General features: G+C 38.6%; 2 protein-coding genes and 1 long non-coding RNA gene across 4 annotated transcripts; 1 reads left to right on the forward strand and 2 right to left on the reverse strand.

Annotated features, from left to right (window-relative positions):
* Window positions 1-958: 958 nt before the first annotated feature.
* Window positions 959-5,759, reverse strand: cd302 (CD302 molecule). The gene is made up of 6 exons (XM_051404371.1): window positions 5,569-5,759; window positions 4,005-4,130; window positions 3,783-3,893; window positions 2,842-3,021; window positions 2,689-2,709; window positions 959-2,571 (listed from the first exon to the last, which is right to left on the reverse strand). Exons 1-6 carry the CDS (start codon window positions 5,684-5,686, stop codon window positions 2,369-2,371), a joined length of 759 nt encoding a protein of 252 aa, XP_051260331.1. The 5' UTR covers window positions 5,687-5,759; the 3' UTR covers window positions 959-2,368.
* LOC127365842 (uncharacterized) lies at window positions 2,939-22,732 on the forward strand. The gene is made up of 2 exons (XR_007885259.1): window positions 2,939-3,058; window positions 22,449-22,732. It is a non-coding gene; the product is annotated as an uncharacterized LOC127365842 (long non-coding RNA).
* LOC127365835 (RNA-binding motif, single-stranded-interacting protein 1) lies at window positions 8,672-24,993 on the reverse strand. Of its 2 annotated transcripts, XM_051404368.1 has the most exons (14): window positions 24,680-24,993; window positions 21,418-21,593; window positions 19,404-19,462; window positions 18,372-18,463; window positions 16,264-16,314; window positions 14,691-14,848; window positions 13,847-13,926; window positions 13,148-13,263; window positions 12,673-12,722; window positions 12,482-12,563; window positions 12,184-12,234; window positions 11,533-11,643; window positions 11,312-11,392; window positions 8,672-11,194 (listed from the first exon to the last, which is right to left on the reverse strand). In XM_051404368.1, the coding sequence occupies exons 1-14, from the start codon at window positions 24,728-24,730 to the stop codon at window positions 11,123-11,125; spliced, it is 1,230 nt and encodes a 409-aa protein (XP_051260328.1). In that variant the 5' UTR covers window positions 24,731-24,993; the 3' UTR covers window positions 8,672-11,122. The 2 variants fall into 2 exon arrangements, with proteins under 2 accessions (XP_051260328.1, XP_051260329.1); XM_051404369.1 differs by lacking the exon at window positions 16,264-16,314 and having other exon boundaries at window positions 24,680-24,992.
* Between the last annotated feature and the right edge of the window lie 891 nt (window positions 24,994-25,884).

A 25,884-nucleotide genomic window follows, 5' to 3' on the forward strand; every position in this document is an offset into this window, starting at 1 on the left:
CTACATGACTTCCTTAATCATCAAGAGGACTTTCACCTCAGTTTGGAGACAATAAGCCTTTAATAACTCGTATTACATGCATTATATTTACTTTATGTTCATGTTTTAAAGATATTTGTTACCTCTAGACTTTAGTATTTCTCCCACAAACTCTAATAGGTGCGTCCTTTTTAAAGTTAGTTTTCTTATAGATTGCTGTCCAAACTATAAATATTCTCACAACATTGTCAGTGTCTCACAAACTGGATCTCTTCATGATTGTGGACCTCACTGATTAGGAAAGAAAATCCCTTCCCTGCAATGTCAGTGACAGAAATGTGATTCACTGTCCCACCTTGTGGCCACATCTAGAAATGACCTGGAACGCTTCGGAGGAAAAGGTTATTGTTATGGTTCTCTGTTAGTGGGCTACATGAATAAATGTTGGTCCACAAATGCCTTTGATAATTCAAGAGTAGATCAAGAGAAAGTACTGAACAAAAAGAGGCACATGCATAAAGAGAATTTGTTAGATGACAGACGTCTTGGAAGTCTAAAAATAGATGTGCTTGAATGGAAAGAGAAAAAAAAATCCTGCTGATTTCTCTCATTTCTGTTTCATCTTGGCCCACGCTGAGATGTCAACAGAGCCGCTGGACATTTGGAGGGAGTGACACTTCTCAGATGACTCAGATGATTTAGATATCCTCTCAGAACTAATTAGACTCTATCCCCGATTTCAGTGTCCTAATTCATCATTTTCTCCTCAATTATGCATTGACATATATATCAAACAGAAATGCTCTATATAGATCACACAGAATGGAAAGAAGTCCTTTTTTCTAATTTTTGACACCGTTGGACAACCCAAGGCTGGAAGGCAACATATTGCTGGCTGCATACTAATTGAAATGTTTCCTGTTGATGCCTAACAGAACCTTCTGAGTCAGATCAACTCAATGAAAGCAAAAACAAGCGCTTCTTATACTCAAACATACTTTATTATGAAAAACACACAAGGGCTCAGATCCTGCCAAATCAATCTTAAATATTGCACGAAAGCATCCATGCTGTTAAAATGGCATACAGTATTAAGAGGGGTATTATACACAATTGTAATAGCGTCTCTTGGCAGCATTGGTTAAGGACGGCTTTCCACTTCATTGTCTGCTTTATGGACAAATCTACATTTACACACGTGGAGTAACACTGCAATTGTTCATACTCTTGCTGGGCTCTTGTTTCGTGTCAAACTATTTACATATGCCCTTGACAGCCTGTGATTGAGAATTCCTGTTTCTTTGAGTACTGCTTAAAAAGGACCACCTCCGATTTTACACATAAAAGGTCAGCTTATTCATCATGGTTGTATAATTAATAGTGTGCATCTGGAGGGAGCTTTTTTAAAAAATCAGTATATTTTGATTTGTGTATAATCATCTTAAAATAGAAATTGCTATGTTTTTGTTATCTCAGAAAGGTCGCCTTCCGTGGAGGCCGCCACATTGAACCGCCATGTTTCTACAGTAGCCCAGAAGGAAGAAACCAACTCAGGCTTTAGATTGGGGTATTTGTGCTTCTTGCGCATTTCAGAGCCACCATAGTTTCTCCTTTGTGCTTGGGAGGGGAGGGTGGAGCAAGGGAGTTGCAATCTGCAACTGCACTGCTAGAGGCCACTAAATCCTACACACTGGACCTTTAAAGTCTGAGAAAATAACTACTGATGATGTTCGTAGGGGGGTTGTAGACTACGATTAATCGGTTGTATTATGTGAAATGTAGAATTCTTCCTATTTGGAGCACGATAAATATATAGACTAAAACTCAGGATGTCTCAGCACCAATTGATCATTCTTTTTCCAATGTCCCTCTTGTTAGTCCCCAAGTTTAATGCAATAATAAAGTCGCCGTGTAACAGTAAATTTCTGTCTGCTCACAAAAAGTATATTCATTTAATCTCACCTTCTTTGAGTGAGCAACAGTAAGTTACTTTTAGTATGCAAGACACAAATAATGATCCCCAAGAAATGCGTGGTGCCTCATAATGACCTGATGTTACATCAAATCACAGATGAAACGTACACCAGGCCACAGTTGCAGAAGAAAATGCACCAATCTGAACAAAAAAAAACAGGTGATTCTTTGTTAGTACAGAATAGATGACAAAAAAGCAGAAGTAGTGAGATGTTTGTGCCACAGTGAGAAGTTAGTATTAGAGTAAGCCTGGAGTCGAGTTGTCTTACAATCATACTATATTATTCTGAGTCATGACATTGTTAACCCAAAACTACTTCTGTAACTGTTTTGTTTAGAGCGGACTTCTTTTTGCATGAAGACCCAATGAGGAGGGTCTGATTGCTTCCTATTGTGGAAGAGAGAGAAAGTTCTCCTATGGCACACTGTCAGTCTCCTCAGACTCCACCAGGCAGGACTGGTCTGTTTCCAGGACTCGGAACGGAGGGTGGTACTCGAATGCCGTGAGCATAGTGGAGCCAACATTGTGCTTCTGGTGCAGGAACCAAATAACTGCTGAGACTCCCATGATAGCTACCACGCTGAGAACGACCAGGGCGGACAGCAGTGCACTGGGCTCTGAGGAGCACAAGTAACAATGCAAGGAAGGTCACGACTATAAACACAAGGATCAGAATCACAATCACAGAGGAATAAGTAAAGAAACTGCAAAAAAAGGTTCAAAGGTCGACTTACTTTTCTTGGCTTCCTCTGCCTCTGAAAAAAACAACACAAAACGCATACACAGTGAGGCAAGTGGGGAAAAAGAAACACATGTTCTGAAGCCACTTTAACTAAAATCCTTCCACATATTCATGGATTAGTCAAAAATAAATAAAAAAATCTTACTCTGATTTGTCTCACAGATCACTCCGTTCTCCACTTCGTCCAGGCAGCTGACGTTCTCCCACTTTCCTGTGTTGGTGTGCAGAGCCACACATGTATCCAAGGGCACGAGGTCTGATGGAGAACTGTCCTCCCAGTTAGTGAATCGCACAGGTTCATCTTCAAACCACTTCATTTCTTCACCTGACAAGATACTCCAATCAGTAATCCACTATCCCAGGTAATATCAACCATGTAATGCTGGCATTATAGTGTGCTGCAATCAGCTGTGTTACAATACAACAAATAGTGTTCACAAATATTCAATATAACAATACAATATTCACACTAAGTGTGATTTTAGCTGTATTTCGGGTAGCTTAGCTTCTCCCACAGTGCCTCCATTTAGTGCTTAAAAAGGATTTCCTGAACAGGGCTGAAAGACGAGGATGAGTCAGTGTTATACAAGCATTAAAAATTAGCTGGCACTAGCAGGAAATAGAGGACAATCTAACAGACAGCACTTAATGTTATCTAACCTGTTTCAAGTAAATAGAGAAATAACCAAACACAGAGAGCAGACAAAAAACTGAAGGTAACTCGAGTTAAGATTATCTTTACTCTTGAGTTGAGATTGGATTGACGTCCGAAATAAGCTTTCACACTCAATTTTTAAGCCGATATAGATAAGAATATATATGCATGTAGATAATATTGTTGAAATAAACAGTATGCAGAACCCCAAAGAGTTTGTGATCGGTTACAGAAAACGATCCATGGATTATTATTAACATCTGAATCAACACCCTTTAAAATTCTGTGTTGATTTTCCACCTACTTACCTCCAAACAATTGTAAGAAGCAGCTGTATGTTTTTTCCTTTTTGATTGCCATTGAAAATCTGATTTTATCTTTTGGAAGTTAGCCAGCGTATTTTCACAGTCTTCCGGTCACACGGTACTTACTGTCTGTGTCATAATACATTCCCAGCCATACGTTGACCTTCCCTTTCCACACCTTTGGACTATATTTAATAACGAGGTCATTCTCGTCAGCGCTCTGGATGGTCAAAAGCTCTAGAAAAATCACAGCAATGTACAACAACAGGATCACACGCATATCGAGAATACAGTCCATTTCTCATTTTGTCTTTTAGGAAATATTAGAAAAGAAAATGTCTCCGGTACCAAATCCTTGGCAGAGGGTTTTTGCTCTCTCAAAAGTGTAGCTTTTGATGCTGTCTTCTTCTCCATGGACGAAGTGGTAACATCTGCCATGAAACGGCACCCAAGTGCGTCCGTCTGCGGGGCAGTCTGAGGAAAAGCATGGGACAAAACATGGTGACGGAAAGATCTGGCACCTGACCTATGATCTAAATTTCTTTTAGCTGCGTGCGTCTGTGTAGGATAATTTAGATCACTGGTTCCCAACCTGGGGTTTGCCAAAGACTCACAGGCGGTTGCAAGGGCCTTCTTGATTTTAAGGAGTGTAAGAAAACTTTAATATGTATACATGTATACACGCACCGTAGGCCTATAACTTTCATTCCCTTCTGTAAAAAAACAAACAAATGTGTTATTTTTAAAATTTAGGTACTTACTGAAGATAAACTGGAAAAAAGATAAGGGCACTGTGAAAAGCTGAACACAAGTTTTCAGAGCCTTCACTCTCTGCTTAACAGCCTCATTAAAACAACCAAAGAACTTTATAGAACAATGGCCAAGTGGCACAGACACAGCCTATTAAGTACGTATGATTGTTCAAGAACAATACAGAGAATTATAGTCCTTTTCACATATTCATAGGAAGTATAGTATAGCTATAGTATAGTATATTATAATATAAAATAACCATAGAATAATTCACAGGGGTCATCAGTTAACTCAATGATAGAAAAGGGTCTGATATAACCAAATCATCATTTTAAGATGCTGATACTGCTCTGTACCATCATGTTTGGTTGGATGGCAGTTAATACCACTCTACAAGCCCTTATAGACTGTACTGTCTGTACAGTCGAATCCACCCAGTCCCTAGTTTCAACTTGTGACCATCGTTCCTCTTTTTCAGTACAGATTGTGTCTCTTTCACAAATGGTGACATAGACTGTTCCTTGAATAGTTTTTTTTTAATTTACCTTATATGGCTGTCTGTAGTTGCTTTACTCACACATCTGTCAGACTTCTCTGAGATATCTGTAGCATCTTTTTTTATATCTAGTAACAAACTTACTTTACAGCTTATACATTTCCTATTAGTGTGTCCATTCATTTAAAAGACAATATTGACAGTCATTGCTCCACACCTAAGTCTATACAATGGGACTGTGTGTGAGTTCGTTGCAAATTAGCCACCATTAAACGACTCCAGGCCATATTCAAAGAATGCTGTCCTGCAATGCACCAAACCCAAGAGGCAAAACAGGGACCTTAATGATTTATTTGCGTTTCGCAACACAGGCAAGGACACAACTTTGTATTCGGCCTACGTGTACGTGCAGTGTGTGATAGTTCAAAAGTTATGTTGCCATAAGCAAAACAGCAGTGTCGACATTCAGGAAAGTTAACCTACCTGTCGTCAAAATGTACTCCTCGAGTAGAAAAAAAAAACCCCACCAGTAAACAAACATGAAGGCACTGACTAACGCAGGCCCACGCAATGCTAAATTCAACCATAGCTAACGTTATGCAAAACATATCACGATAATGTAGCTCGTGAGGAGCGAGGACCGAGTTTTTGAATCTCTCTTACCTCCCGTCAGACCCAGCCGCAGCTGTACACACAACACAAACACACAGCACAGCAGTGAGCGAGGACCGTGGCTGTTCTTCACTGACTCCATGACGGCGAACATACAAAAAGAAATCATGTAGCACCAAAGTAGTTTTCAGACTGTTGCACGACTCAAGTGTCCGCAGCGAGATCCCACCCACACACACACACACACGCACGCACGCATAAAAAACACACGCTCGCGCAGACACACAAACATGGCTTCAACACAATATTAGTAAAATACCTGCACTAATTTCACCTACATTGTTTTTTTTTGTTGTTTGTTTTTTTTACAACAAGTTACTGTTGTTACTTGTTATGGCATTGCGTGGAAATAACTGCCGAACAAACAAACACCTGTATTTGTTTGTTGATTTAAACACTATTACCTGTGATTTTATTTTTAACAATCTAGCACGTGGATAATTATTATTTTCTGTTTAGAAAAGCTTCCTTGGTTGTGTTACTACGAACAGAAACCAGAGTCCTCCATGATCTGATTATGTTGCACACAGGAACCTCTAGGTGGTGCTGTAAGCGCAGTGTTCATCAGATTGAATGAAGTTTCTGGATTATGTTGATATTGTTTACCAGATTCTACTTCTGAATGTTATTTAGATCTGTTTTTAAATGTCCATCTCATACTCATCATAGTGATAGGTGTGAGGCTCCTTATTTGCTCCCTTTAAATGTTGGAAACATTGTTTTTTAACTGGCACGTATTACGCAGTTTATTGGTGTAATTTATACTTAATCTTTATAAAAAGCAAGTACATTTACTCATGTACTGTACTTTGAGGTGCTTGTACTTTACTTGAGTATTTTCACTAAATGCGGCTTTATACTTTTACCCCACTACATTTTAAAAGGGAAATATTGTACTTTTTAATCCACTATTTTTATTGAATATGACACATTGTTATAGATTGAACTACTTAACTGTAGCCTATATAAAATAATTAATTGATTGATTGATGAGTTGATCAACAAATACATAAAACTGTTCTGATAACTGACTATTCAGTTATGTCATTTTTTTATGCAGAAATGTTTTGATTTCATAAATTTCCTTTTAATACATAGATCATTTTAGAATGAGTCATCAACATTTTTTGTTGTTTTCCAGGAAATGACAAACTTTAAAAATACCCAAATTTTCCTACAGAAGGACATTTTTGCTATTGTTGGGTAAAGGCATATAGGTGACATATAACCCTAGATTTGTGATCTGATAAAAACACGTCAATTTCGACTTCATTGGAACTTTAACATTTTCAATGCAGTTTCACTTTTTTGCAGTATAGAACTAGTACTTTTACTTAATTAAATTAACTGGTAATGCAAATAATTGTCTTTTGTTGCCCTAAATATACAGTATTACTATAATATCTAAATTTGATGTCAAATTATGGCATCAAAAAGTGAATTAACAGCTCTCTACAATTGCCTCAACTAAAATTGAAGACTGTAAGATCAGAAATGTTTATTATTGGGGTAGTGTAGTGGGTTGCATTACATTGCATTGTTGTGTCCACCCCCTGTCTGTCATCTAGTCTGTCATTATCCAGTCAGTCTGATCCAATAAATAAGACAACAATGCTGCCTGAATAAACAAAATCAATATGTTTTTGTTTACCTTTTAGGGCATCATTGTACAGGAAAAAGCAGTTCCTCACACACTACAGACATTTAAATGAGTAGGGATATAGGATGTTTCCTACCTGAGCAGGTGAGGAAGGAGACAGCAGAGAACCTCAAGGGCAGGATGGTTGTTGTTCAAGGGGGGAATGAGAGGGGGTTTCAACTCCACTGCTTGTAGGCGCAGGTGGCACAAACACAGACAGCTGGAGCGTGAGTTTTGCTCCTCGTCTGGAGCTGGTGGCTTCCCGTAGGGTGGCACAACACCCTGCAGGATACCGTGGGGACCCATCTGCCATGGCAAGGCCTGCTCGCAGACGCCCCCATCCACCCACCATACCTCCTGATACCCGTAACTCACCCTGTCCAGGCCATGCATGTTGTCAACAATACCATGTGACAGTGTTGATATAGTCCTTACCAGGTCCTCACCCTATGGGTTGAAAGCATAGCGATTCATGAATACTGGTAGACTGATTTAGCAGAGTTACAGTGCAGACACATTAACTTGATGTTTAGAGGAATACGGTTGCAGAATATGTTTCCTTTATTAGTAGTGAGACAAGGTGGACTTTAAGTTCAGTGCTTATAATTGATGGCTTAAATTAACTGTCTGATAGCTATTTAATTTAATTAATTTAGCTGTAGGCTGAATACCTTTTCGTATATTTTATTATTTTGTGATATACAATAAAGAGACTCCACATTTTAGAGGAAAGCATCACTTTTGATTCATGGTGACTTTTCAGTTCATAGAAAAATATACTCCAGCCAGCTGTAAGAGTTAATAATGTCTTATTAATTAATTCACTCAGCGAATATCTTGCAGACTGGTTTGTATGTATGTGTAAGGTGGTCACTGGCATCTGCTCTCTGGGAGAAACTGACAGCCAAGTGACCTTTGTCAGCTGCTGCTTTGATGGGGGAGCTAAACAGATGTTAACCCCAACCCTTTTCTTCTTCCATTTTTGAACATCAGTCTGAAGGAGAACTGCTTCAGTGTCTTTAATCTCAAATCAAGTGGACAAAAAACACAGAATGCCAGAACAGAAGAGTAACCTTGGATGTGTTGTGTACATTTATCCATCCATTGTTTTGTCTTTTGTCTTTGCCAATCTTCATGTTTTGTAAAGATAAATCAAACGAGACATTATTTTCATTCTATCTCATGAAAAGGTCATTCGTGAATGCACCCATATTTTCCAAGTTCTGGTAAGGCCAGATTCCTCATTAAACATAAACTGAATGTGACAGACAAAGTGAGAGACTGTGCTTGGATTTCAGCCCTTTAAAGCTGCAGCTAGCCAACCATCATCATTTATTTTTCAACCACTTTAAAACTGGCAGACTACACAAATGATGTATTTACATGATTTCATCATTAACCAATGTAAGGTAAGCAACTGGCTATATAAGCTAATAAAGACCAGACTTAAACAACTTAAAAGTTGAAATTTTTTATTCAAAAATGTCAAAGAAATGAAAAGAATAAACTTTCGGAAACAATCTACTGAAAAAAAAAAGTCTTTGGCTTTAACAAACACTACAAAACAAGAAAACAGAGGAAAGATTCCTTAAACTTTACATACAAGTTACCACTGGCAATTGTGTGGCACGAGTAAAAAAAATAAAAACGATAAACTTTCATATAGCTCTATGAAAATCTCTTACTTCCTCAAGCTGTCTGTACAAAAATCTTCATAAATTAGAACATTTTCATATAACTTAATGACTGTTCAACATGGTGGTTGTTTTAAATTTATTTTTGATGCACCTCTGCAACTCTTGACCAGATACTATGGCACTCGGTTCAGACACCACTAGCAGCATAAACCTCACAAGACAGTATTACTTCTCAGTCTCAGGCATTACACAGAAATCTCAAGTATAATCATGGTGGCCCTTTACATGTGTTGCACACCCTAGCTAACTACAGAGGAAATGCTGCTGTGACTTTATCTAGACCCAAGACAAAGCAACAAACATGTTAGTTAAAAGGACAGATCCAGTGAACACAACACAAGCTTTGTTGTCATCGTTGGTCTTTAACATCTTAGATCAGCCTCTGAAATCTATTGCCATAAAAGCAGCAGCTCTTTTAAAAAGTATGAAACTGAATGTGTGAACACCAGTAGAAACGTGTTGTCACACCCCCTGTGATGATTACAACAATACATCATAAAAAAAAAAAAAAGGTTTGAAGAAAATCAAAAAGTATTCAAAACAACCTATAAGGAACAGCTGTATGTGGCCAGCTCCTGAGCGTGGCATTTGGTCTGGAAGGGCGGGCTGGACCTGCTAACCCGACCTAGTACAGAGGAGAAAGAAAACTCTGAGGTAGATAACTGGTCTGGCTGACCACCAGGTCGAATCTTATTATAGGACACCAGAATCAAAAAGCCTGCTTAAATCCACTATGATAATAAAAATAATCAGACACATTGTTTTCTTTTAGTGCTATGTCATATGAGATTGCTAGTGTAGCACTGTCCTTTCATAGTTAACTCATCTTTACTATAATGTCGCAAGTATGAAATTCATCTGTGGCACTTGTTGGACCCAGGCCTTCCTTCATGCTTGTGTGTGTGTCCGCGTTGTACTAATACCTATGACGACTGCATAAGATATACAAAAAAGGCACACTGTCCAAACTGCAATCTAGTTTGCAGAGTCACTTATGTCCTGGTTAAAGAGTCAAATGATGCTATTTCCTCAGTGTACTAGCTCACAATCTTTGGTGAAGTAAACTACAACTGAAAGTGCCAAGTTTGTTTGTTTCCTATCAAAGAGCGAGGTGCAATAAAATATACATATTCATCTTGTTTTACCCCCCAACTCACTGAACTTTTGCCTAAGTTCTATTACAAGGCTTTGATGCGTTTTTTTTTTTTTTTGCACAATCATAAGTCTATGTTTTCCTGTTAGTTTTTCAAATAAAAGTGAAAAAGACACACCCCATCAAAATAACAATTAACATCACCCAAAAAGACAAAAACACGATCAACAAACAAAATGCATTTAGCCCCTTCTTATTCCCCCACCCGACCAAGTTCAATTTTGGCTATTCTACAATACCAAGTAATCAAAAAGGCAAGATTCAAAAGTTGACCTTTCAGCAAAATTTCTAACACATTCCAACATCCAAAAACATGTAAGGTCTTCTTACTAAATAAATATTACATCCGATAAAATCATCAGAAATGTGGAGTCATTTCATTCAAAACATTTTCTCTAAGATTTCTTCTACTTTTCTATGAGTTTTTGGGAGGGGGGAAGCAATAACACATTGATTTCATTAAAAAAAACTCCTACATAGCTCATTTCCATGGCAATAGCTCTCAAAATTTGTAGCTTATTGCCGCTCTCTGTGGTGGTCTGTACAACTACTGTATCAAAACTATGAAGGCAAAATTTTTAATCAGACAGCAAGATCAATCTAAAGTACTAAGAGAAATTACTTTACAAGAAAACAACACTTAACACTTCACCATAGCAACACTCACACAGCAAGCACAAATACATCATTTGCAAAAAGTCTGGCTGAAAAAAATCTTCAGAAAAAGAAAAGAAAAAAGAAATCTGAAAATATTAACAAAAGACATTTACTATCATGCACTTTGAACAACTAGTCACATGATTCTTTCTTGTATCCTGTAGCAATCCTTGGTAAAAAATAAACGTTTTCTAGTATGAAAATAAAACTTTTTCAAAACTTTCTTTTAAATATAATTTGAATCATTTGATGAACTCAGATATTCTCTCGGAAAATGATACCAAAAATAGTCTCACTTAAACATTTGCAGAACCTGTGCAAAACAGTGAAAAGATCCTTAGCATCCATTGCATTTGTAGACAGGATTGTTTTAGCTGTTGTCCAAATGTTACCTCAGCGCTACTTGGTTTGTTGGTAGGAATACGGGGAATGATTGCCAGATGAGTCCACTTGTGACTGTGCACCATTTTCCTGGAAGAGAAAGTAAAATAAGTCTTTGCCGCTGCTGTTTTGCCAACAGTGAGACGTTGTTTAAAATGAAGACAATGTTTTACACACATCAGGCTGCTATGGTGTTAACGCACATACCTCTACAGGAACAGTTGATGTCTGCATGTGTGCATATTGTGGGATATATGCTCCTTGCATAGCTGTGTTAGCAGCCATAAACTGCACAATGAAGGACATAGAAATAAAGTCATTTATAGAAGATGCTCATGATCTATACGTTATACGGTTTAATGATTTTTAACACCTTATTCTCGAATAAGCATGTGTGAACTCATTTCTGATCCCATGAGTTCTCTTACCGTTCCTGCACTGCCCAGCGAGAGGTGACCCATCTGCTGTGTAAGTGGGGCCATCATTGAAGTGGGCTGTAGTGACATAGATGGGTCCATAGAGGGCGATATCACTGTACCCTGGAAGAAAGGTGTAGGCAGTTGAAGGTAAATATGCCTCAAATATCCTCCTGAATGAAGACAATAGAATTATGTAACTGAATAATGAGGTTTTAATTTTGGCAAAAGAGAAGATGAGTAACCTTAAACGTCACATCTAATGCCCACAGCAGAAGGTGAATAGCCACAAGTTAGGCAAGTGGTCTATACGCATCTTTGCTGGCCTGATGCATCTAGCAGTGATTTCTCATCTTTACTGGCTCATTTTCAAAACAAGAAAAGACTCTTCGCTCTCAATTCAAACCCATCTGTTATAAAATATTCGGCATCTGTCATCAAATACACAGCTTTACATAGCCTCTCCAAAGCAGTTGTTTTTACATTCCTATACAAACACTTTAGTACTGTAAATCCTTAAGGATCAGTGTCACCTTATGTGTAACTACTACTCTCCCATATTGTGTCTGTCTGTTTACAGAAAAATGTTTCAATTCTGTTACAACCACAGAGGGGGAAAAAAAAGAGAAAAGAGTGATGAAGATGGAGAGATTTTGTTCTTACTGGGTGCTGCATGATGTAGGGTTGATGAGGCACCCAGGATGGGTTCTGCACCTAGAACATCACACAAACACACTCTGTAAACACAGTGACACCAAACAGCTGCTACTTCCAGAGATCACATGCTTCTGTGGTTGGCACAGCAACAAGCATGAATGGCCACAGTGCCCTCTGTCACATATTTAACCTACACATCTAAAACCCCAAAGGACAGGTTTCTGACTTCTGATAATTCATAAACGAAAATACTTAGAGATTAAGTCAAAACTACATATTCATAATTGAAGAGAAGGATTCAAACCTGGTATGTTGAAACTGGAGACATGTAAGGAGACGTGTGAGCTATCATCCTGTTTGAAATACTGTATGCTGTTGGGAAAAATCTGTGGACACAGAATTAAAGTGTATTTAAAAAAAACAAAACAAAGTTAGTTAGCTGCAATGAAACATATTGACTATGACACTGTAATCTAATATGTTGTTGTAGCTTACCCATTTTGCATAGCAGCTGCACTGGGGTCATATGTGAGTGTCATTCCAGCCTGAGAGCAAAACAAGGCACAGGTTTGGCAACTAAACCGAAGCACGCAACACAACATCATCATACAAAAACTCTTTTGTGTATCTATTGTGCTCAAACCTGAATGAGGGTGCCCTTGACTACACACGACTTTACAATAAACAACACAACATAACCAGGATTATAACAATAAACGTCAGAAGCTGACGACAAGACAAGACAAGAGATCTACAGATATGATACATGTAATTTATTCCTTTAATTGACTCTTCAGCCATACTAAACAACAATAAAGTCACTTTGTAGTGCCTCTGCTTGTAATATTTGTTACACGCTCTGTTGTTTATCATACAGCACCTGGGATTTATGCTTTATTATTCCTATCTGGTCATGAATTGGATTCCGTTAGCCACTAAGACCACTCACACCACCCTGGGCATCACTTACCAGTCTGGAGTCACCGTCCCTTCCCCAACCCCGACCATTCTGGGCAAATTTATTCAGACTTTGTCTCTTTTTCTGTCCACCATCAGCAAACTTGCACAGCAAGGGTTCAGGGGGTGCTAAAGTGAGAGAGGTGGCGAGAGAATAAAATAAGAGGTTTGTCTGAAAAAAAAAAACACACACACACACAGAGTATTGTCTGCCATTGCTTGCTATACAGTCATTCATTCCCTGACGCCTGGGAGTGCACATTTACTAGCCAGCCTGGGAACACAGACGTCTAATTTGGCAGCTGTGGAGCTGTAATCCCCTCCCCTTCCTAAAGGAGGCAAGGCCGGCAGAGACTATTTCAGTCTAATAATCCAATTAAAAAGCTTAGAGAGGGAGTGGAGGCCACACAGAGCAGCTCTCTCTCTCATTTTCTTTGTCTGCACTCTGCCACTTACAGCTGAGTGTATATGAGCTCTTTACCAACAGACTCGCTGACTCCTGTTGGAAGCATGAATCAGTAGGGTGACCACTTCATCGTACCTTTTCAACACCGTCCATTAACATTGTGCACATTATAGTTGTTGCAGGACAAATCCTGTCATTTTCTTTTACATTATTCTGTTCATGGCACGGCGGTTAAGTTAGATAATTTTACATTAAGTTTCTGCAGTGTGTGCCTGTGAATATAAGATAATTACATGTATGTCTTACCTGGAACACCTGCAGGTGTCTTAATAAACTTTCCGTTGAAGTGAGAAATGACTGCATCACATTTTTCAGTTGACTCCATCCTAAAGACACACAAAGCATAACTACATCAGTGATTACTGCAGTTATAAGGGTGAGAAGGTACTTTCCAAGAACTACTTCCTTTCTGGGTGGGTGGAAGGGGTTGTTCATTATATACATAAAAGATTGCAAGCCCAATGTGCACATATGTTGTGGAATCTGCTTGTTTACTGTAGTCTTCACCATTTGAGCCACATGGACCTACTAGTACACACCCACACTTACAAACATTCTTATGACGCAGTATGATATTTTTGCTTTGTCAATCATGATCTTGGCCTTACCTATCAGGTATTTCAGTCAAACATCAGGTTATGCAAGTACAACTGACGGAAGCCAGCATGACCACTATAATTAAATCACCCAGTCATTGTGAAAGTATTTTTTAAAGGAGTTTCCATTTGTCCATGAGCTGTTCTTTCTGCCCTGTTATTGACAACATAGCTATGTGCTTTTAGGTATTAATTTTAGAAATGAAACACATTCTGCTTCGAACTGCGAAACGACTTTTAGGTTGATGAATCAGCAAAAAGTCTGTGTTTAAACTACTTGAAAGCTGAAACATGTAGCATTTTTCTCTCAATCCTTGTTAGCACTTTTGTATCTCAATATAAATATCACATTTCCCACAGATTTCCCCCTTTACTGACATCACTTCCATGTTACTGGTCAAACAGTCATCTATTCCTGTTCTTATTACTGCTGCACAATGGTCTGTTTTGACCTTGAAATGCTGTATGTACAATAAATTACACAAGGATCTGACCTTGCAAAGCCCACTCCTCTGCTGCCGCCACTGGAGTCCCTCAAGATGCGTGTGGATATGACCTGGCCAAAGTGCTTTAACATGTTCTCCAGTTCCTGTTCATCCATAGACAAAGGCAGGTTGGAGATGTACAAGTTTGTTGGGTCTTGTTCCTGTTGCTGTATGGTGGAAAAAAGAGAGAGAGGAAGCCAGAGGTAATGTAATTACACTGAAACACTTGAAACACACCTGGAAAACACAAAAACATTCCTTTGTAGTATCACATTCACACTGGCTTTAGTAGCATGTAGAAGGAGGAAAAGAGGAAGGAGGGATCAGTTTCCTTGCTATTCCATATGATTTACTCTTGCAAATGGCTAAACATTTAATAGACTTCTAATATGGACCCCAGTAATGGGGTTATCATGTGTCTGCTTATGTCTGCTTCTTCCTGTCTTTCTGTGTTGGGGGTTTTAGGTAGTAAAGGGTCACTATGAGCAGTGATAAATAGAGATTTGCATGCAGCCCACGCTGGCTTAAGGCTCACATCAGCTGATTTCTTGCCGTATTTTAATAGCATCAGCAGAAACATAAGACACGGCTACGAGTCCCAGGGGAGCGGCCTCTCACCATTAATATTCATCAGCGTTGTGCTGTTCAGAGTCAGCTAAAGGGAGAGGTTGGATTACTAAAAGTAATACACTGACAGGAAAATCAACATTTCAGAATTCGAAGACGATGAATGAGCCAAAGCCTGCACAGCAGCAGGGACAGGGAAGGTGAACACAGAACAGGAAGCTGATTTCTTTTCTGTTGTTTTACACTTTGTTGCAATATTGTGACATTTTTCTGACATGATCTTTAATGGCACTTCATTTCTATTTCAGACGAATTCATATCTATAAACTCTATCGTCACTTAAAAGAAATCTAAATGTAAGAAAACCGACGGTAAGCGTGGAAAAGCTCAGACAAATGCAGGGACAGAAATATGAGATAAGACAACAGCCTGTGCTTTGAATGGGTCACCACCCATCAGTCAGTCATTAAGTGTGACTGACGCACGCTGATGAAAAGAGGTGTGGCTGATGGAGGGGTGTTACTTTTTGCCTCTCTACAGACACGGGGAGTATGAGATGCTGTAAAAATGATGTGATCTACTACAGTTGTCTTTTTGGCCATTTGACTAAAGGACTCAGATTGTGATTTAAGATGTGTAAATGTAAAATGCAATTCCTAAGAATTATATATATATATATATATATATATATATATATATATATATTTATATATATATATACTTTTAACCTTTACTTAACCAGAGTATATTAGCATTTGTACAATCCACTCCACATTAATACCCAGTAGGTGCCCAGTAGGTGCCCAGTACAGCCTCAGTCCTATGTGTGTAGCTTCATTAGAGCCGTTGGGAGGTTAAACGGTTAGTTCGAGTTTCAGTTTCGGTTTCCTATCGTTGAAAATATTCTAAATATAGGCTCAACTGATATAGATTTTTTTTAGGTGAACCTTTTTTTAAGTGGCTAAAATACATTTTGTTGCTGCTCCTGTCCACGGCAGTGCATTGTTTAGCTTACTTGCTGGTACTCCTGTCTGCTTCTCCAAACTGGGGGCGTGCCAACTGCCATCTATTGTGGGTAATACAGAGACTATGGATAAATACCTTATACAACCCAAGATAAAAAAGTTTTCCACAAGGGCACTACAGTGGTGGTAATGAGGGATGGGCATGTGCTGCTCTTTCACTTCCCCCACACAGATGTAGCTTGATGATCCAGGGATTGGATTGCGACTTTCCGGTCACAAGAAACAATATAAAATATGTTCCTCTATAAATCTTATACAAATGTGCATAAGGTAAATCCCTTGCATGTATACAGACAAAGTGAAGCACATAAGTATCATAAGACATTCATTGAAATAGCATAAGGTAAAAAGAAGGGAAACTCTTATCTGGCTACTTCCCACCACCTGCCATTGAAATAATAATGAGAGAAAGCCCATTGAAGGGTGCCTGGGCAGATAAAAAAACAGGAAAAGGGACCTTTGTCAGAGAGTCCATTAAGCCCAAACAAGCTTCAGCAATAGTGAGAATCAAGCTGGAGTGAAAGGCTCACACTTTATAATGGCATTTACTTTCCACAATACAAAGATTAAACTTCGGCATGCCCCTCGAAGCTGCTCTATTTTAATTAAAAAAGTAAAATGGGTGCACAGAGGCATGTCAAGAAGCTCCACAGATCCTCAGACAGGAAAATGAGGCCAAGGGTTCTAGCTCAGTGCTGTATGGGAACTAATTTCCCCCGACTGGTTCCTGTTACCATAACAACACACAATTATTTACTTCCTTCTCTAATGTCAGTGAGAGCAGATGCCTGAAGTTATACAGTCTACTTTAAAGCCCTTCATCTGACAATCTCCTGTATTACATTGTGAAGAAGCTAGATTTGTAGTATATTAAAACCTTGAATAACCGTCTGTCGACACAAAACTGGGCACCATTAAAGGAACAGTTCCAACAATTTCTTTAACTTGACAATGAGCTATAACTCCAACTTGTCTATTGAAGAAGATACTTTTGTCGTTTTTGTATTTCTTGCACTTGTTTCCCAGTATTTCAAACACATTTGCAGCATGAAGCCTAATTTGCTACATGTTCATTTGTAAGTACAATAATCTTGCAGAGAGATATTAAATGTGTGTGTAATGGTTCTTTTGAGACTATGTCATCCTGTCATCTCTACACCCTGTAGTCAAACTATTGGCTGGGAGCTTTCAGCTGACAGCAAACCTCTGGGAACCATCCATGATATATATAAACACACACACATATACATATACATTATAAACCATATATGAACACATCAGCAAATTAGCAATTAGATTTAATCACTGAGTGACAGCTTTACAAAGAAAGTGGTGCAACACAAATGTGCACAATATTAACACTATATAAATTATTCTATTAATGCAGCAGGAATCAAACTTTATGTAACATGAAAAGGAAATTAAATGAGATGAGACTAGAGAATGAGACAAGAAAGGGAGAGAAAGACATTGATGTTGGACACGTTGTTGAGCAAATGTCACTAGAATACTACAATTAAATGCAGTCACATGCTTACTGTGAATGTCTTGTCAAGTAATTAATATAATATAATATAAATTGTGACCTTACAGTTCATTAGAACTCAGAATCAAATTCAAGTTTAATGAACACAAACCACAACGGCACATCCACTGTTTGTCTGCTGTTACACAATAACCTGATAATGTGTTAATTTACAATTATTGCACATTGTGTGCCTGCAGTAAATCCAGGAGAATATAATCAGCCTTCGTTAACATATCTACACCTCTCATTTGTGCATCACAATTAAACACATGTACAATAAGGACCGAGCTGCACATTACAAACACTTACACTACTGACACGCAAACGGAGACTTGCAACTGCAACAACCTGGTGTCACATTTGCTCCTGAAAATGGATGCAATGTCACTGAACAGTCTATAGACCAAGGGTTTGGGTAGCATACACCCTGCAGCCAAGGATTCAAGTCCTGCTATTTAATACCACAAAGATTAGGTTTAAGTTGCCTGAACAGCCAGATGGAGGAGAGACTGAGTTACTGGGTGAGTTGTATGGATGTGATATCAGGATCAGACTGTAATGAATCCTCACCTTTGCCATCTGAGCCTGGACACCAGTGGTCTTTAGGGCAGCCACAGCTTTCTGAGCTGCAGTGGGGCTGTCAAAGTCCACAAAGCCATATCCTGAGGAGACAAGCAGCACAGTTACAGAGTTAGAAAAGCGCTGAGGATGCAGATACCAGTGTGACATTCATGGCTCAGGTCAGCTCTTTGTCCTGCGGGGTACAAACAGGGTGAACCTATAGTCCCTAACCTATGGTGCAGTGGCTATATTTAACTTATTCAAGATAAGTTATGGTGAATATGTCAGGGCTCTTTCAGCTGAGAAATGGGATGCATTGGTACTAAAAGTTTAATGTGAATCCTTATTAGTTATTTCTATAAATTCTTATTATTAATAATAATAATAATAATAATAAAACAATAATGACTTTAAAGTATTTTGTGAAACTCAAGGTTTCTCAAGGTTATTGCTAGAGCCATCTCTGGCTTCTATTTGACATTCAGTCAGAGCTTTACAAGGTCTTTAACGGTGTCTTCTTTCACAGAGAGCCTTCGATTAACCTGCATCTGTATAATCCAGAAGAGAGTGACAAAGCATTCTCTTAATCCCATCAGCACTAGAGAGAATCAGTAAGTCCCTCTTTAGTCAGATAGGCAGTCTACTAGAACTGGACCAAGAGCAACACTGTCACTCAGCAGGAAGAGGAGGAGTCACCCACTTCTTCCCAGGAACCACCCACAGCAGTGACACACCAACAGACAAGTGGGCTGAGGCTTAAAATAACATGAGCTGGGAGGCAGCTTTGAGCAGCCTGGCTGTCTGTTTCCTGACTTGCCCGGATCATCTGAGACAACTGCATAGCTGCTGAATGACTTAATGTTTTGATAGCTTTCACACACTGGATGTCTACCAATTTAGGAGAAAACGTAGAAGCGATATTCTCTCTTTCAGTGAGGTGTTGAAAATCCTGCAGGGCAGTTCATACGATTTATTGATACATACTTAATTAGAGGAAAGATAAATGAGGGCGGTGTTGGAAAAAAAAACTACTTTACACACCTTTACATTTGTTTGTAGCCTTGTCCAGGATGGCCTTTGTTGATACAATTTTGCCATACCTAGAGGAGGAGCAGAAAGGCGAGGCACTGTTAGCTGGATTGTGTACCAGACGGAGCCAGTTATAAAACACACAGAGAGGGAGGGTTGAGCAACAATCTATGACATCACTGTGAAAATATGAGAAACAGGAAGTGGTTTCCATGGGGTTCTGAAAATCCCCACCATGTGAGTGCAAAGCTAAACAGTTCATTTTTCTTTAGCCACACTAAAGCACTGAATCAAACTTTGTACAGAGAAGCCAAAAAAGTTGCTCTTAAGTGAAGTCAGGTCACTTGGACAGTTGGGATTTTCAAAGTAAATTAAAGTTCTGACTTATTACAGTAAAATGTTGTCACAGATTACAACTTGTTTTTCCACTTACAGATGCTCTCAAAACATTGAGATTCTGACATTCAAAAGTCTGGTCTGGTTTATGTTGTTGCCATGGTTTCAACAGAGCTATCATGGTATGCGACCAGACCACAGGAAGTGCTGACAGTAACATCATAAGAGTACCATGTAACTATAGTGTCACTTCTTAAAATTTTTTTTTTTTTTTTTTTTTTTTAAGAACACAGTACTGAGATAAATAGATTTAAAAAAAAATGGCCATCTGAGTCTCAACTGTGTATTTTTGGTGCTGATGTTTAGAAAATGTAATGCTTTTATAGGTATTTATATTAGGGCTGCACAATATGTTTAAAACTTTAAAATAAAAAAAATGCAGTGCCACTACTGTACTGCAATACTTCATTATAATGCCGTTGTCACATATTTTATCTTCATCAATCAATTGCACACACACACTGTACCCTGCAGTCAACTAGGAGGATATTTTAGCCTGGGATTAGGCTAAATGCTAAACTGGGTGAAAGAGCATGAACTTATGACCTTTCCTTCATCTGAACTCTGGCTATAGCATGTTTGCTCTTACACTATCATCAAAACCTACATTTACTTGTACTGTACATGTACAAGCTTCAGGGTTATTCAGTGTGACCCTGTGAGGCATTTTGAGAGCACAAGAAAAAAGAAAGTTAACAGTTTTGAATAGGAAAATGACAAAACAGCACTATACTTTAGTCGCATTTGTAGTGTGAAGTATTTCTGTACATTAAAAGGGGAAAGGGGTTGCATTTAGGTTGCAATGGCATACAAGGGCGCTTGGAAACTCTTCAATCTAAAGTTTAGTTTAGACTTTTTTTTAATGTTGTTTTTTTATTAATCTAACACGGCTCAGGCCAATTTCAATATATAATATATTTCTAAACAGCCAAAGAATGAATTGGCAGCTTTGTGTTGCAAAATCAGTGCCACATTGTGAAGATGGGGCCCAAGAAAAAACCCAAATTAAATCTATGAGGCCCCAGGGTGGTCTCTCTGCTTGGAAAATATAAAGCATCAGCACACACAAAGAGAGCTGTGGTCGATCCCAGTGCTGACAGTATCTCTCCTTTATCCACATACATGATATATGACATCTCTCCTGCTGTCATCATCATCCACACTCTGCCCTTGTGTGGTCTTCAAGAACATTTTTCATGTCATATTCAAATGAAGCCTGCAATACTGCCGGGTTTGTTATAATCTCAAATATATATACATATGAATCCATAGGTGTCTCATCATGCTCTCTGCATGATTTAAAACTACTCTATTGGTTAGAAAAAGCTGATTAAATATTGAATACTTTTTTTGGAAGATAATTAAACGGACCTGTAGGGCTGTCATTCAAAGTCAGCTTAATAAAAAGGAATGTAGTATAACAATAAATTACAACAAAGACTATACTATATACTATAGCATGCAATTGTATTGGTAAAATGGCATATTCATATATTACTGTTCACTGTGTTAATTGTAACACCTTGTTTCAATAAATGACAAAATTTAAACTAGATTCTAAAACTAAGTAGGCCAAAAAATCAATGGCTGATCAATAGCAGATAATAATGAGCGGAAGTGTGGTACTCACGGCTGACAGAGCTTGACCAGGTCATGGTCTGTGGTTGAAGGGGACAGGCCTCGAATGTAGAGGTTTGTTTTGCTGAGCTGGTCCCAGCCTGCAGTGCTACCGCTGCTGCTGTTGTTGGTGCTGTTAGTACTCGGGCTGGGTGGAGCCATTGGGTGTGATGATGAGGCAACAAGTGGCTGCAATAAGCAGGGAAATTACATAAAAATTAGGTTAAATGAAAGTTCAGGCTGGATGGTAAATAATATTGTTTATCCTGTTGATCCTGAAATGTTCTGTAGGGCTGAGGGAAGATCTAAGTCACTACAAATGACCCCTTTCACATGCACATCATCATCTAGTCCATTGTTAATTCAACAATATTAATTAGAGCAGCTATAAGTAACACAAAACCTTGACCATGTCAGGACAAAACCGAAACTTGGTGCAAAATATCTGTACTTAGGGTTAGGGTTATAGTCACATAGTCACGATATAAGATAAATTGCCTGGACTCCATCATTAGTGTCATGTGATTTTTAAGTCCAGTGTAATGATTAATATTTTACAGAGCAGTGATCCATATCGGGTAACAATCTCCATCCCACCGTCGCTGTCAGCACAATCAAGGTCCACAGGGGCTTGTAGCTCTGACATCAGTGTCACAATGATGCCACACAAGCTCAATGTGTCGAATAAGCTCTTCGCAGGTCAGCATAAACAATCCTCTCTGCTGAAGCGCCAGACTTCTTAACCTTAGCAACTCTAATAATGAGTAGAAGTATTTATACGTTCAGAATGGTTTGAGTGACTGTGTCTCTTTTTTCCTATTAGGCAAAAAAAAACAATTGTTAAGAAATTACTATTTTTGCTTCCAGGTTATATAAAACACAGTCAAACAACTGGCACTATGATTTTCACGTGGTATTGAGTTTGGGTTAATTATCTAGTATTGCTTATACTGGCTGCGTAAAGCCTGTCAATCTGAGGGCAAGGGGGAGGAGAGAGTCAATATCCTTCAGTGATTGAGCAACTTTGTACTTTATGTTTACAAGAAACAGATGTCCTAGTCTGAGAGAGCCGTCCCCTCCAGGGATTTGTCTTCTCCTCTACTATCCCACACTGATTACCCCCACCCCCAGACCCCCCTCACGAGGAATCACAAGCTGAGAGGAAGCTGATGGAATCCGAAGCATGAAGTGGTGACAGGATTGAGCAACCCGAGTCTGGACTCCAGCCTAGAGGATCTTCTGTTGTGACCGACTGGTCGACTGCCTCACACCAGTTTGACCTACTGTTTTCCAACTCATTGGTGGAATAAATGCTCTACCTTCTGTCAGTGAACTGCTCTTTTTTTGAGCATGGTCTATGTCACAAAGTTAAAATTATTATTATACGCTTTCTGTGTATGGCGCAAACAAAACTAATGGTGAAGTATTACCCAGGGAAATTTAATAAAAACCGAAGAGTATGGCCTCACTCTTTTGTTGCTACGAAAGAATAAGTGACATAAGAGTAATCAAGAAATATTTTCCAGTGGATGTCTGCATCAACAGACTGAACAAATGTGAAATACGTCAAAGTTGCTCTTATGACTAGCCCTTACTGTCCCCAGATTTTTGGGAAGTTATTACCAGGAAACATGAATCACATTTGACTACAGGCCAAAATCTTACTAAACATTAATTACCAAAGAAACATGAATGACTTCCTAAGTTACAGTGACTAAAACTCCAGTTTGGCACCAAATGGGAAAAACTTCCTCACTGTTGTGCCAATGTAATAGTGGCGGGAGCTTTGTGTGTCATCATCATACTATTTCAGTCTTGAGGTACTGCACCTCCTTTAACATGGAAAGTGTGTCTCTCAGGCTTCAGAGATAAAAAAAAAAAGTACATTTCCTACCAATATCTTTATAATGTTAGCAACTAGAACAAAAGAAGTAATAACTTGAACTGTAAAGCAGGAGAAAAACAAACACAACCAAATGTGGGAACTCACATAAAAGCTTTTAGATCTAAAAAAAAAAAAAAAAAAACCCTCCATGTTGCATTTGTATTTAAGTTTGACATTTAAAAGCCACTGTTGTCAAAGAATTAAAAGCACCTGTGAGCTGTAAATTAGTTAAATAACATGGCAAATAATGACTTTTACTAAATAAATGAGACATGCAATATATACATTACAATAATAGTTTATAACATATGTCCAAGCCCAACAAGATAAGCCAGTCTTTAAAAGAAAAAGTTAACCTTTTCTGGGGGGGACTGACAGGGAATTTTGTCTTCATACATTTGCCTGATACTCAGCCACAGGACTGTAAGAGACTGTGATGGGGAGAGGACGGCATCTTATCAGACAGCTCCAGACCAGCAGAGTCTGTCATATCCGAGCTGGAAATACACAGGGCTTCCAGTAACAGGCCTCGCCCAATGGAGCTCTAGCCACAGGATAACAGCATGAGCGCGACAGAGTAAATATGCTTATTTAAATCTTATGGCTAAAGGGGAGTTTAAAAAAAAAAAAATCTATATGTAACTGGGCCAAAGTGAATGCATCAGTGGACAATTAGTTTTCTTTACTGTACAAGTCTGTACAAAAGAGAGAAACCTAATATGGCAAGCAAATAGGGTGTGTGGATTACATTTTAAGGGAAAGAATACTCTAAAGTATTTAAGGTAACCAATGGCTTATATCACTGAGAGTGAGTTTGATATATAAAAGCAGAAACCAACCACAACCTTACCTGGTCCGAAGTTAACAAGAATATAACACTGTGGATATTATTTTTAAAAACTTCTGTTTTGGTTGAGTTTCGGTGAAGTGGTGCTCATTGCCAGCTCATGTGTACTTCCCATGTCTCATAAGTGATGCTTGGGATTGAAAGGAGATTATTTTTTTCTTTCTGTGTGGTCAGTATAGCCATTACATCAACTGGAGTCAAAGGCCTGTATCTCTATCTCTATCTCTCTCTCTCTCTGTCTCTCTCTCTCTCCCCAGCAGTATCGGACTTGGACCACAGCCCGAGCAGCAGGTATTCTCATTATGCAAAAAAAAAAAAAAGCCTATCTGAATCCGACATCACACACACAGGAGCACAACACTGCCATTTCAAAATTACATAAGTGAACCAAAAGTTAGTTTCATTTCTATTAGAGAGTCTAAGTTTATTCTAGCTGCTGTCAAAGGGTTAGGTTTCTTCTTTTTTTTTGCGACTTCCATGAAGTCAGCTCTGTGTACATTATGTCTTAAAGGCTGGTTGATAAATATTAGCGTTGCTATTTACCTGTTTGCGATACGGAGTCCTTAGTGGGTTTCCAGTATTAGCAAAAATCATCCTCAGTTCGAATAGGGAGGGTAGTTTTTCTCAGTAAAGCTACAATTGTCTGGCGAAATACATCAAACTCCTCGTATAAGTAGAAAATTATCTGACATGGAAATCCTCCTTACTCCGCTAAAGGACACAAAAATAGGATTCTATACATATTAGTTGTATACATATCCCTATTGTCGTCGACTATCCGGCAACAGAAACCTCCGTAAATTGTCCCAACTTCGATTGCCCAGCCCCGTTTGTTTGACTGGCTTCATTGATTTGCAGTCAGACGCTGCGCAGGACAGACGCTGCTACGGTGGGAGAAACCATTTTACCCTTTTGGTGGAGGGGTGGCGTTATGACAGTGGTGCCAAAAATACATGACAGTTTGCATCTGTTTGCTCCAATTACGATTGAAAAGTATTTTTTTTGTATAGCAAAAATACACCCGGGTATTTGCGGTTATCTGCTAGTTTCACTTTTATCTGAACACATAATATAAAAACACTGTGACCACCCCTTTTGCTAATGTATTAAATTATACATACCAAACATTCCACCTTGCGACTGGGTGCACATATATATATGTATATATAATTAAAAACATTACATCAATAAGGAGTGTAATGGGACACTATTTTGGTTTACAATGAAGTAAAGCATACCCAATTTACAAAAGGACACATTTCCCAATTAAATGAACAGTATATGGGCCAATACAATGGCGATGAATGCAATTTCACTTGTGGCACAAAGTCAATAAGTTTTAATTAATCACAATTATAATAAATTACTTCCTACCTCAAGGTAAAAACATTGCATTTTACCAATCCAGAAAATTCTAAAAGCTGTTAATGGTCTCAGTATATTATCTCTTAGAATAATATAAAAACTTTTTTCTTTCACTTATTTCAGTGAAGTGATCTGATCCTTTAAAGATTGGCTTTTGTAGTAGAGTAAAATTCTGTTGAAAGGGGAGGTTTGTGTGCACTAGGACCCACTTAATGTGACTGACGGGTGGTTTTGGTGGCGGTGGTAGTGTGTTTGTGTGTGTTTGTGTGTAAGGGGGGTGGGGGGGTCTTTATTGGAGCAAGTAAGAGGGGCAGGCTGGGCTATAAATCAAAGGCAATCTACCCACCACTGTCACCTGCTGATTAGAAAACCAACACTGGTGG

Source organism: Dicentrarchus labrax, unplaced genomic scaffold, assembly GCF_905237075.1.
Source record: "Dicentrarchus labrax unplaced genomic scaffold, dlabrax2021, whole genome shotgun sequence".
Taxonomy (NCBI): Eukaryota; Metazoa; Chordata; class Actinopteri; family Moronidae; genus Dicentrarchus; species Dicentrarchus labrax.

Bases quoted from the DNA above. Each gene is read 5' to 3' on its own strand.
- LOC127365835 (XM_051404368.1), bottom strand. From the start codon at position 24,730: ATGATTTTTGCTAATACTGGAAACCCACTAAGGACTCCGTATCGCAAA. The intron at 18,464-19,403 runs GTGTGTAAAGTA...TTGTCTCCTCAG, and splicing joins GGCTACAAACAAATGTAAAG to GATATGGCTTTGTGGACTTT. The intron at 13,264-13,846 runs GTAAGACATACA...CTCTCACTTTAG, and splicing joins GACACCTGCAGGTGTTCCAG to CACCCCCTGAACCCTTGCTG.
- cd302 (XM_051404371.1), bottom strand. From the start codon at position 5,686: ATGATTTCTTTTTGTATGTTCGCCGTCATGGAGTCAGTGAAGAACAGC. The intron at 4,131-5,568 runs GTAAGAGAGATT...GCTTTTCCTCAG, and splicing joins GCGGCTGGGTCTGACGGGAG to ACTGCCCCGCAGACGGACGC. The intron at 3,022-3,782 runs GTAAGTACCGTG...GTATCTTGTCAG, and splicing joins AATGTATTATGACACAGACA to GTGAAGAAATGAAGTGGTTT.